This window comes from Rhinoderma darwinii, chromosome 3, assembly GCF_050947455.1.
Source record: "Rhinoderma darwinii isolate aRhiDar2 chromosome 3, aRhiDar2.hap1, whole genome shotgun sequence".
Lineage (NCBI taxonomy): Eukaryota > Metazoa > Chordata > Amphibia > Anura > Rhinodermatidae > Rhinoderma > Rhinoderma darwinii.
In genome coordinates, this window is record NC_134689.1 from 36,344,416 (window position 1) to 36,358,402 (window position 13,987).

Below are 13,987 nucleotides of genomic sequence, written 5' to 3' on the forward strand. Positions count from 1 at the left end.
CATGTGCAAGATGACTTTTAAATCAACGTAATCTTTGTTGTCATCACTATCAATAAGGTCTATTAAGCCAATGGGGAATCACCCCATAAGAAATAGACCTTTGTGGTAAGTGATTGGCTCTAAAGTCAGCTCCAAAAGTGGTTGTCTTCTGCTGGACCTTTGGAGCCTATTATAGTGTGAGAGCCTGGCCCACTAGAGGATTCTCTGGTACTTTGTTCAACTGGTGCGACCATACTTATAGAGGAAAAAAAAAATTACATTATAAAGTAAAATACAACCAAAATATAATTTATTTCGAAAAATTAGTGATATTTGATTTGAATAACATAACTCGGTCACTATTGCAATTTAAAAGAAGAAAGTAGAGCAGCTATCCATCTAAGCGAAACCAAATCAAACCAATGAAACATACAAAGCTATAGAGATAAAAACAGTACGTCAATAAATTACGGAATAGTAAGAAAAACGGAACATATTCGATCACTCCGGGATCTATCCTTTATTTTAAGGCGTTTTTTTTTTACTTAAAAATTTGCTTCGATACAGCAATATATTTCATAGTATATGGAAACATACCTGCGATATGAGGTTTTCTGCAGGTGAAGAATTCTTTAAAGTTTCATTTCCAATCCAAGAATCATCAGCATCTATTAGACTTTCCACAGGAACATTGTGTTGAGGTTTAAGAAAATCAAATTCCCTCTCACTTGGGTCTAGAGTTACACAAACATCATATGAATATGGCAGAGGTAATGTTCCATTGTTGAATTGTGAAATAAATCTGGGGTCAACCTGTGGATATAGACTTGCACTCATGGATCCAAATGAAGAAGAAGATTTGGACTCTTTATATTTGGAGACAACTGCAATAATCACAGTCAGCATGAAGAGAAAGGAAATCAATGCCAAGGCTATTACCAAGTAGAATTGTAGGTTGGACTGAGATTCTTCTTTGTTAGATTGACTGCTCAGCTCAGGAAGGACCTGATGAAAATGATCAGCAATCACCATGGTTAGGGAGACTGAAGCTGAGCGGGAGGGGATCCCATTGTCTTTTACTAGAATCACAATTCCATGTTTCATGATGTCTCTTTCATGAAATACACGTGATGTCCTGATCTCTCCTGTGTGCTGGTCAATGGTGAAGAGTGATGGATCTGAAGATTGTAGAAAGTAAGACAACCAGGCATTGTGTCCAGAGTCAGCGTCCACTGCCACCACTTTAGATACTAAAGAGCCTTGTTCAGAGGTCCAAGGAACCATCTCAAATGTTGAGCTATCGACCTCAGGTGATGGATACAGAATGACAGGTGAATTATCATTCTGGTCCACTATATATATTCTCAATGTTGTACTGCTGTTCAGAGATGGAGATCCATTGTCTCTGGCATTGATCTGGATATTAAATTCCTTATGCTTCTCATAATCAAATGACCGTTGCGCATAGATGACCCCAGTTACTGGATTCATGGAGATATAAGAAGACAGGGGATCTTCTTCATTACTTTTAGTCATTATAGAATATATAATCTTAGCATTGTCTTCACTGTCCATATCTCTTGCTTGAATACTGAATATTGAAGCTCCTGGTGAATTATTTTCTAGTATAAATGCAGTGTAAACCAATTTATCAAACACTGGGGCATTGTCATTGACATCTGATACATCAAGCCGAATAACTTTTCTAGAAGTCATTTCAGGAGAACCTTTGTCTGAGGCTTGTATTGTGATGTTGTAGGATGGAATCTTTTCTCTATCTAGACTACTTTTTGTAACAATTTTATAAAAGTTTCCTGTTGATATGAACTGAAATGGTAAATCCCCTTCTATTATACATTGAACCTCACCATTTTCTGCTGAGTCAGGATCATGAACTTGAATCAGAGCCACCACAGTTCCAGGGTCAGAATCCTCAGGAATAAGAGCTGATGATGAGGTTATAGATATCTCAGGAGCATTGTCATTTTCATCTGTTATTTCTATTAAAACTTTAGAATGGGCTGCTAGGCCACCACCATCTTTTGCTTGTACAGAAATGTCATAATATTTATATTCTTCAAAATCCAAATATTGTATTGTTTTAATCTCTCCATTTCTGGGATTGATAGTAAAAGTCTGAAGAATATGATTTTCACTTGTACTGAATGAATATGTGATTTGTGCATTGACACCTTCATCTTCATCACTTGCAATGACCTGCAGAATTGTAGAATTCACCGGTATATTTTCCCTAACACTTACTTTATATACATCCCGTGTAAATACTGGAGAATTATCATTGATATCATTGATGATGATATTAATGATGGCAGTGCCTGTCTGTACAGGATTTCCACCATCAGAAGCTGTTAGAATGAGTTCATGCTTGTTTTGTGTCTCTCGGTCTAGAGGTTTCTCTAGTATAAGCTCTGGAAATACACTGCCATCACTGCTGACCTTCTCTCCAAGAGCAAAATACTGGTTTACACTGAGTCTGTAGCTTATCAGCTTATTGATACCCACATCCAAGTCTTCTGCATTTTGTAATACAAATTTTGCTCCTGGTGATGTAGATTCACTCATTTCTAATGTCAATGTGTCATGGATAAATTTAGGAGGATTATCATTTATATCCTGAATATCAATCTTAACATTGAAGACATTTAGTGGATTTTCCATCACAGCATCAAATGTAAGGACACAATCATCTGCAGCTCTGCACAATGTCTCCCTGTCTATCCTATCAGCAATGCATAGGTTTCCATTATCCAGATTTATACTGAAATATTTCTCAGAGATTTTAGACACAATACGTAATTTTCTTCTGGAGAGCTCCTTAACATTTAATTCAAGATCCTTTGCTAAATCTCCAACAATAGATCCTTTTCTTAATTCTTCATTTATGGAATAATGAATGTGACCAGAGACTGAATGACACAGCCAGGAAAATAAGAAGGGAAATATTACTTGCCATCTGAGTCCTTGCATTGATTGTCCTTCCTGCAGTTGTAATCCAGCCATCCTTCTTCTTTCCAGGAATATAATTGTGAATTTCTGTGTTATCTTTATAATCCAGAAGTATTAACAGCAGAAAATAGTCCCTCTTCTTTATAAGTCCTATACCCAGCACAACCAAAATGAAATGCTGTGCATTTCTTCTTGCGGATGAACACTGTCTGCATCATGTAGATGATTCTGGAATTGCAGAATATTTTCCTTATTGGTGAACAGCGGCGCTCTGAGGCGTATATGGGGAACTACAGCATCAGTGATTTAAATTAATTCCTACCAAGTATTACTTGAAATGTGACTTTGCATAAGTAAATTCATTGTGACATACACATGTATCAGAATTACTGTATTAAATGCTACCGTTATGCACATTAAGTTTAAGTGGACTAAGAGAGAAATTGTATTTGAAATATATTTTGTAATCTTCTAAAATCTTAGAAAATATAAATACACTTTATTATAGTTGCTAATTAACTAAACTGCAACGGCATTTACAATATACCTGATTCATATGGCATTGTACTTTCAATTGCATTTATCATTCCCTTGTCTGAAGGAATGACACAACTTTTTCTCATTAAAACATCCATGTTTTATAAACAATAACTGAAATAGTCTATTTTACCCAGACAGAACATTATAAAGTATATTTGTTGATGACACTGTAATGTCACACATACTGGATTTGCAGCCTAGACTACGAGATCAAGCACCAGAAAAAAACGCCCTTTATATCATGTGCACTCTTTGCAAAATTGTCAGGGTTTGCTTCTTATTTCACCAGTAAATAGTATAGTATGATATATAATATAGTATTGACAGCACAACAATATTCTCTTCATGGTGGATAGTTGACATTCTGTTGGATGCTTATATTGTATTTTATTGCTTCTACAACATTTGACTCTCACAGAAATAAACATACCAAAATCTTTAGTATATATTTAACAGTGAAACGATTGAGTATATGTGCTCAAAGCCTACCAACAACATTTGTTGTATGTAATAGACTCACAGTGATGTCATGTTGAAATCACCCGTTTTCTTAGCATTCGTCTAATGAAGATTTTCCTTACTTCTGCGGATTTCAGACTCTTTAGACCATTAAGTCTTAAATAAAGATGTTCCTGCCTAGGAAATAGGGTGGTGGTATGATAGTGCCACTCTGTTCCCTATACATGAATGTACAAGTACTGCATAGGATGTATCCAACAAATACCAAATCTTTTACTCTAACCATATGGCTATAAGGCATGAATAGTTTTTAACCCCATTAAAGCACGCTTTTCTATGCAATTCTTAAAATATATGCAATACTGGTCACCACTTCTCAACATTGTTGTTTAAAGTCTTATACTGTATATATGTAAACATCTATGAAGCCAGTAGATGGACTGAAAATGCCCAAGTAGACTTTAATATTTAAGCAACATTACTTCCTTCAAATTCAGGTCAATTCTAGGATTTTTTTCATTTCCAAATTTTTTTTAAATTTAAAAAAGCCATATATTTACTCAGGTGCATATGTAAATTTTACCATAGATGATATGTAGCCTTAGTTTCACCAGTAGATTTCTCATTGGGAATCTCTGTGACTTTAACACACAGTAGGTGGCCTTTCCTTAGGAAAACAAACGGCCAGACATAGACGCCCGTATGTACAAGTTGCTGTTCCAGCATGAACAATAAAGGGGACATGTGGCTCGCTGGATCACAACGGTCCCTTCATTCTGCTGATTATGGGGGTCCTGGAGGTCAGACTCCCACCAATCAAACTTTGTATATCTACACTGTGGAACAGTTTGGGCATTGGAGTTGCTGAGTGACCTACAGTAGATGTTTCAACTGTACTTGTTCGATACACATTTTGTCTAATACAGTTAATCAGCTTTTATATACTATTATACATTTAAGGTTTCATCTAAGTCATCATAATAAATATAACAAGAACAAGTCAAGCTCTCTTGCTTCCCAAGCCAGGGGGTTTAGAATGACTCCCTAAGCCATGTTACCTGAAGTTCGGCACAAAAACGGTCAGATGGAAAACTATTCATTCCATTACCTCATGTCCCCTCCTTCCTACCAATTCTTAATTATAATACATCCTCAGTGCAGTTCCCCGTAGTAGGCCCCCCTATACCTCACCACAATGTATATATATATATATATATATATATTTATAGTTCGTATACATTTTTACCTATTTTTTTTTTCATTTATACAGATATTATGAATTTGCTGTCACTACAATTCCCAAATATACTTTTAGAACTAAAATCATTCCCCATTTAATGAACATCATTTACCTAAATTGTCTACCAATAAACCATGTATTGTTGCCCATAGTGACCAATCACAGAGTAGCTTTCATTTTTCCACAGCAGTTAAAGAAATTAAAGCTTTACACTGATTGGTTGCAATGAGCAACAATTCTAGTTTTTCTGTTATTCAGTTTGGTTACATGAGGCCCTCATTGTGTTTGAAGTTCTTATAGCCACAACATGTCACAACATAAATCATCTAGAACAAACTGATAACTGATAACAATGGAAATTAATCTGAAACCAAGTTCTGTAGCAATCCAGTATATACGGTAGGTCATTGTTATTTTATGGGGAATACAAGTATTAACTGAAATAGACATGTCCTTTTTAATTCTTTATAATATACAATGAATAAAAAAGTTAATTAATCAATTCTAACTTTACTACTTAAAGGGGTTGTCCAGTTTAGAAAACCAATTTTCATACACCCTATTGTGGAATTCTGAGTTAATAGTGGGGTTCCTCTGTTCAGGATCCTCTTCTCTTGGTCAGAGTGGAGAGTGGTTACAAAAAGTGTCTGTCACTCTGGAGGACCAGTCCTGTATAACACAGACAACCCAGTGATATAAATGGTCGCTGTGTAATGCTGAATTTTCCCTGAGGTGGCGATGCAGGGAAATTGAACACTTACTACCAGGTTTCCCTAAATATTACAACTGATTGCTGATCCAGCACGTGGAGATTTTCTGATTAACTTATTATCAAGGGACCCATTCTAACAAGTAGGGAATGTCCAAAGTGGACAACCCCTATAAAGGGAATGTATCACCTATAATTCTCTAACGTATTAAAACCAGTTAGCGAAACAAATTCTATTTTTTTCTAGTCTATTTTTACTTTCCAATTGTTGATTTATTTTTTAATCATTTTCTGTACATGATTATGGGGTCAGACATCTTCCCTTAGCAGCTGTTAACAGCATTTAGAGCCTCATGGACCATTGGATCCTGTGTCCATCACCGATTGTCAATACTGGATCCTTGGTCATCTAAATAGAGGTGTATAGTGGTGTTCCCTTTCATAATAATCCTGCCAGTGATGATATTGAGATGACTGCTGAGAAGTAATCTCTACAGAACAGAAAGGGTCAGTCTTTCGTGAGGCTCAGTGGCCAGAGTGGAAAACTGCAAGATTTTAGGATTATTTTTTAAATATAGTGACATGGAAAATTAAAAAAGAAAAAGACAAAAGAAATTCCTGAAAACTACGTTTAACATTAAAAAAATATTTAAACCATAGGTAATTTTCTGATGACACATTCCTGTTTTAAGGATAGTGTCAGACTAGAGATCCTTCCAGAGAAAATGACTCTGAGGGTCATTTTCCATCTACACAGAACATGTACGAGACTACTTTTATTTCAATTGTAATTTTTGTTGCTATAACTATCAATAAGTTCTAATAGGCCAATGGAAAATCACCCCATAAGAAATAGACCCCTGTGATAAGTTATTGGCTCCAAAGTCAGCTCCTTAAGGGGTTGATATCTGCTGCCCCTTTAGAACCTATTTTTGTGTAAGAGCCTGGCCCAACATACGATACTCTGGCACTTTGGTGAGCCAATGCGACCATGCTTATAGAGGATAAAAAATGTACAATATAAATCATAATACAACCAAAATATTATGTATTTCCGAAAGTAGTGATATTTGATTTAAATGACGTAACTCGGTCCCTATTGCAATATAAAAGAAGAAGATAGAACAGCAATCAAACTAAGCTAAACCAAACTAAACCAGTAAAACATACAAAGCTACAGTGGCGATAAAAACACTTCATTAAATTACTGAATACTAATACATGGCATATTTGATCACTCCTAAATCTATCCTTTATCGTATGGCACTTTTTTTCCTTAAGATAATTGCTTTGATACAGTAATATATTTCATAACATATGGAAACATACCTGCGATATGAGGTTTTCTGCAGGTGAAGAATTTTTCAAAGTTTCATTTCCAATCCCAGAATCATCAGCATCTATTAGACTTTCCACAGGAACATTGTGTTGAGGTTTAAGAAAAGCAAATTCCCTCTCACTTGGGTCCAGAGTTACACAAACATCATATGAATATGGCAGAGGTAATGTTCCATTGTTGAATTGTGAAATAAATCTGGGGTCAACCTGTGGATATAGACTTGTACTCATGGATCCAAATGAAGAAGAAGATTTGGACTCTTTATATTTGGAGACAACTGCAATAATCACAGTCAGCATGAAGAGAAAGGAAATCAATGCCAAGGCTATTACCAAGTAGAATTGTAGGTTGGACTGAGATTCTTCTTTGTTAGACTGACTGCTCAGCTCAGGAAGGACCTGATGAAAATGATCAGCAATCACCATGTTTAGAGAGACTGAAGCTGAGCGGGAGGGAATCCCATTGTCTTTTACTAGAACCACAATTCCATGTTTCATGATGTCTCTTTCATGAAATACACGTGATGTCCTGATCTCTCCGGTGTGCTGGTCAATGGTGAAGAGTGATGGATCTGAAGATTGTAGAAAGTAAGACAACCAGGCATTGTGTCCAGAGTCAGCGTCCACTGCCACCACTTTAGATACTAAAGAGCATTGTTCAGAGGTCCAAGGAACCATCTCAAATGTTGAGCTATCGACCTCTGGTGATGGATACAGAATGACAGGTGAATTATCGTTCTGGTCTACTATACATATTCTCAATGTTGTACTGCTGTTCAGAGATGGAGATCCATTGTCTCTGGCAATGATCTGGATATTAAATTCCTTATGCTTCTCATAATCAAATGACCGTTGCGCATAGATGACCCCAGTTACTGGATTCATGGAGATATAAGAAGACAGGGGTTCTTCTTCATTACTTTTAGTCATTATAGAATATATTATCTTAGCATTGTCTTCACTGTCCATATCTCTTGCTTGAATACTGAATATTGAAGCTCCTGGTGAATTATTTTCTGGTATAAATGCAGTGTGAACCAATTTCTCAAACACTGGGGCATTGTCATTGACATCTGATACATCAAGTCGAATAACTTTTCTAGAAGTCATTTCAGGAGAACCTTTGTCTGAGGCTTGTATTGTGATGTTGTAGGATGGGATCTTTTCTCTATCTAGACTACTTTTTGTAACAATTTTATAAAAGTTTCCTGTTGATGATATTAACTCAAATGGTAAATCTCCTGTTATTATACATTGGACCTCACCATTTTCTGCTGAGTCCCGATCATGAACGTGAATCAGAGCCACCACAGTCCCAGGGGCAGAATCCTCAGGAATCAGATCTGATGATGAGGTTATAGATATCTCAGGAGCATTGTCATTTTCATCTGTTATTTCTATTAAAACTTTAGAATGGGCTGCTAGGCCTCCACCGTCTTTTGCTTGTACAGAAATGTCATAATATTTACTTTCTTCAAAATCCAAATATTCTATTGTTTTAATCTCTCCATTTCTGGGATTGATAGTAAAAGTCTGAAGAATATGATTTTCACTTGTACTGAATGAATATGTGATTTGTGCATTGACACCTTCATCTTCATCACTTGCACTGACTTGCAGAATTGTAGAATTCACCGGTATATTTTCCCTAACACTTACTTTATATACATCCTGTGTAAATATTGGAGAATTATCATTGAAGTCAGTGATGATGATATTAATGATGGCAGTGCCTGTCTGTACAGGATTTCCACCATCAGAAGCTGTTAGAATGAGTTCATGCTTGTTTTGTGTCTCTCGGTCTAGAGGTTTCTCTAGTATAAGCTCTGGAAATACACTGCCATCACTGCTGACCTTCTCTCCAAGAGCAAAATACTGGTTTACACTGAGTCTGTAGCTTATCAGCTTATTGATACCCACATCTAAATCTTCTGCATTTTGTAATACAAATTTTGCTCCTGGTGATGTAGATTCACTCATTTCTAATGTCAATGTGTTATGGATAAATTTAGGAGGATTGTCATTTATATCCTGAATATCAATCTTAACACTGAAGACATTTAGTGGATTTTCCATCACAGCATCAAATGTAAGGACACAATCATCTACAGCTCTGCACAATGTCTCCCTGTCTATCCTATCAGCAATGCATAGCTTTCCATTATCCAGATTTATGCTGAAATATTTCTCAGAGACTCCAGACACAATGCGTAATTTTCTTCTGGAGAGCTCCTTAACATTTAACTCAAGATCCTTTGCAAAATCTCCAAGAATAAAACCTTTTCTTAATTCTTCATTAATGGAATAATGAATCTGACCAGAGACTGAATGACACAGCCAGGAAAATAAGAAGGGAAATATTACTTGCCATCTGAGTCTTTGCATTGATTGTCCTTCCTGCAGTTGTTTTCCAGCCATCCTTCTTCTTACCAGAAATATAATTGTGAATTTCTGTGTTATCTTTATAATCCAGAAGTATTAACAGCAGAAAATAGTCCCTCTTCTTTATAAGTCCTGTCCCCAGCACAACCAAAATGAAATGCTGTGTATTTCTTCTTGCGGATGAACACTGTCTGCATCATGGAGATGATTCTGGAATTGCAGAATATTTTCCTTATTGGTGAACAGCGGCGCTCTGAGGTGTATATGGGGAACTGCAGGATCAGTGATTTAAATTAATTCCTACCAAGTATTACTTGAAATGTGACTTTGCATAAGTAAATTCATTGTTACATACACATGTATCAGAATTACTGTATTAAATGCTACCGTTATGCACATGAAGTTTAAGTGGACTAAGAGAGAAATTGTATTTGAAATGTATTTTGTAATCTTCTAAAATCTTAGAAAATATAAATACACTTTATTATAGTTGCTAATTAATTAAACTGCAACGGCATTTACAATATACCTGATTCTTATGGCATTGTACTTATACTGCTTTCAATTGCATTTATCATTACCTTGTCTGAAGGAATGACACAAATTTTAATCATTAAAACATCCATGTTTTATAAACAATAACTGAAATAGTCTATGTTACCGAGACATAATATTATAAAATACATTTGTTGATGGCACTGTAATACTTCTGCAGATTCCAGACTCTTTAGACCATTAAGTCTTAAATAAATATGTCCCTGCCTAGGAAATAGGGGGGTGGTATGATAGTGCCACTCTGTCCCCTATACATGAATGTACAAGCACTGCATAGGATGTATCCAACAAATACCCAATCTTTTACTCTAACCATATGGCTATAAGGCATGAATAGTTTTTAACCCCATTAAAGCACGCTTTTCTATGCAATTCTTAAAATATATGCAATACTGGTCACCACTTCTCAACATTGTTGTTTAGAGTCTTATACTGTATATATGTAAACATCTATGAAGCCAGTAGATGGACTGAAAATGCCCAAGTAAACTTTAATATTTAAGCAACATTACTTCCTTCAAATTCATGTCAATTCTAGGATTTTTTTCGTTTCCAATTTTTTTTACATTTAAAAAACCCATATATTTACTCAGATGCATATGTAAATTTTACCATAGATGATATGTAGCCTTAGTTTCACCAGTAGATTTCTTATTTGGTATCTCTGTGACTTTAACACACAGTAGGTGGCTTTTCCTTAGGACAACAAAGGGCCAAACATAGACGCCCGTATGTACAAGTTGCTGTTCCAGCATTAACAATAAAGGGGACATGCTGCTCGCTGGACCACAACGGCCCCTTCATTCTGCTGATTATGGGAGTCCTGGAGGTCAGACTCCCACCAATCAAACTTTGTATATCTACACTGTGGAACAGTTTGGGCATTGGAGTTGCTGAGTGACCTACAGTAGATGTTTCAACTGTACTTGTTAGATACACATTTTGTCTAATACAGTTAATCAGCTTTTATATACTATTATACATTTAAGGTTTCATCTAAGTCATCATAATAAATATAACAAGAACAAGTCAAGCTCTCTTGCTTCGCAAGCCAGGGGATTTAGAATGACTCCCTAAGCCTTGTTACCTGAAGTTCGGCACAAAAACGGTCAGATGGAAAATTATTCATTCCATTGCCTCATGACCCCTCCTTCCTACCAATTCTTAATTATAATACATCCTCAGTGCAGTTTCCTGTAGTAGTCCCCTCTATACCTCACCACAATGTATATATACAGTATATATATATATATATATATATATATATATATATATACAGTGAAGGAAATAAGTATTTGATCCCTTGCTGATTTTGTAAGTTTGCCCACTGCCAAAGACATGAACAGTCTAGAATTTTTAGGCTAGGTTAATTTTACCAGTGAGAGATAGATTATAGAAAAAAAAAAAAAGAAAATCACATTGTCCAAATTATATATATTTATTTGCATTGTGCACAGAGAAATAAGTATTTGATCCCTTTGGCAAACAAGACTTAATACTTGGTGGCAAAACCCTTGTTGGCAAGCACAGCAGTCAGACGTTTTTTGTAGTTAATAAAGAGGTTTGCACACATGATAGATGGAATTTTGGCCCACTCCTCTTTGCAGATCATCTGTAAATCATTAAGATTTCGAGGCTGTCACTTGGCAACTCGGATCTTCAGCTCCCTCCATAAGTTTTCGATGGGATTAAGGTCTGGAGACTGGCTAGGCCACTCCATGACCTTAATGTGCTTCTTTTTGAGACACTCCTTTGTTGCCTTGGCTGTATGTTTCGGGTCATTGTCGAGCTGGAAGACCCAGTCACGAGCCATTTGTAATGTCCTGGTGGAGGGAAGGATGTTGTCCCTCAGGATTTGATGGTACATGGCTCCATCCATTCTCCCATTGATGCGGTGAAGTAGTCCTGTGCCCTTAACAGAGAAATACCCCCAAAACATAATGTTTCCACCTCCATGCTTGACAGTGGGGACTGTGTTCTTTGGGTCATAGGCAGCATTTATCTTCCTCCAAACACGGCGAGTTGAGTTAATGCCAAAGAGCTCAATTTTAGTCTCATCTGACCACAGCACCTTCTCCCAATCACTCTCAGAATCATCCAGATGTTCATTTGCAAACTTCAGACGGGCCTGTACATGTGCCTTCTTGAGCAGGGTGACCTTGCGGGCACTGCAGGATTTTAATCCATTACGGCGTAATGTGTTACCAATGGTTTTCTTGGTGACTGTGGTCCCAGCTGCCTTGAGATCATTAACAAGTTCCCCCCGTGTAGTTTTTGGCTGAGCTCTCACCTTCCTCAGGATCAAGGATACCCCACGAGGTGAGATTTTGCATGGAGCCCCAGATCGATGTCGATTGACAGTCATTTTGTATGTCTTCCATTTTCTTACTATTGCACCAACAGTTGTCTCCTTCTCACCCAGCGTCTTACTTATGGTTTTGTAGCCCATTCCAGCCTTGTGCAGGTCTATGATCTTGTCCCTGACATCCTTAGAAAGCTCTTTGGTCTTGCCCATGTTGTAGAGGTTAGAGTCAGACTGATTAATTGACTCTGTGGACAGGAGTCTTTTATACAGGTGACCATTTAAGACAGCTGTCTTTAATGCAGGCACCAAGTTGATTTGGAGCGTGTAACTGGTCTGGAGGAGACTGAACTCTTAATGGTTGGTAGGGGATCAAATACTTATTTCTCTGTGCACAATGCAAATAAATATATCTAATTTTGACTATGTGATTTTCTTTATTTTTTTTAAATATAATCTATCTCTCACTGGTAAAATTAACCTAGCCTAAAAATTCTAGACTGTTCATGACTTTGACAGTGGGCAAATTTACAAAATCAGCAAGGGATCAAATACTTATTTCCTCCAATGTATATATATATATATATATATATATATATATATATATATATATATATATATATATATATAAATATTTATTTATAGTTCGTACACAGTTTTACCTATTTTTTTCATTTATACAGTTATTAGGAATTTGCTGTCACTACAATTCCCAAATATACTTTTATAACTAACATCATTCCCCATTTAATGAACATCATTTATCTAAATTGTCTACCAATAAACCATGTATTGTTGCCCATAGTGACCAATCACAGAGCAGCTTTCATTTTTCCACAGCAGTTAAAGAAATAAAAGCTTTACACTGATTGGTTGCAATGAGCAACAAGGATATTTTTCTGTTATTCAGTTTGGTTACATGAGGCCCTCAGTGTGTTTGAGGTTCTTATAGCCACAACATGTCACAACATAGATCATCTAGAACAAACTGATAACTGATAACAATGGAAATTAATCTGAATCCAAGTTCTGTAGCAATCCAGTATATACGGTAGGTCATTGTTATTTTATGGGGAATACAAGTATTAACTGAAATAGACATGTCCTTTTTAATTCTTTATAATATACAATGAATAAAAATGTTAATTAATCAATTCTAACTTTACTACTTAAAGGGGTTGTCCAGTTTAGAAAACCAATTTTCATAAACCCTATTGTGGAATTCTGAGTTAATAGTGGGGTTCCTCTGTTCAGGATCCTCTTCTCTTGGTCAGAGTGGAGAGCGGTTACAAAAAGTGTCTGTCACTCTGGAGGACCTGTCCTGTATAACACAGACAACCCAGTGATATAAATGGTCGCTGTGTAATGCTGAATTTTCCCTGAGGTGGCGATGCAGGGAAATTGAACACTTGCTGCCAGGTTTCCCTAAAGATTACAACCGATTGCTGGTCCAGCACGGGGAGATTTTCTGATTAACTTATTGTCAAGGGACCCATTCTAACAAGTAGGGAATGTC

General features: G+C 36.3%; 2 protein-coding genes across 19 annotated transcripts in view; both read right to left on the reverse strand.

Annotated features, from left to right (window-relative positions):
- Positions 1–13,987, reverse strand: part of LOC142748889 (protocadherin gamma-C5-like) — a 352,928-nt gene that overhangs the window by 125,638 nt on the left and 213,303 nt on the right. The gene's annotated exons all lie outside the window — the stretch shown is intronic.
- On the reverse strand, positions 556–3,123 carry LOC142748484 (protocadherin gamma-B1-like). Its single transcript, XM_075855574.1, has one exon. It carries the CDS (start codon positions 2,998–3,000, stop codon positions 556–558), a length of 2,445 nt encoding a protein of 814 aa, XP_075711689.1. The 5' UTR covers positions 3,001–3,123.

What these genes read in the sequence shown, in the direction of transcription:
- LOC142748484 (XM_075855574.1), bottom strand. Translation starts at nt 3,000, where the DNA reads ATGGCTGGATTACAACTGCAGGAAGGACAATCAATGCAAGGACTCAGA.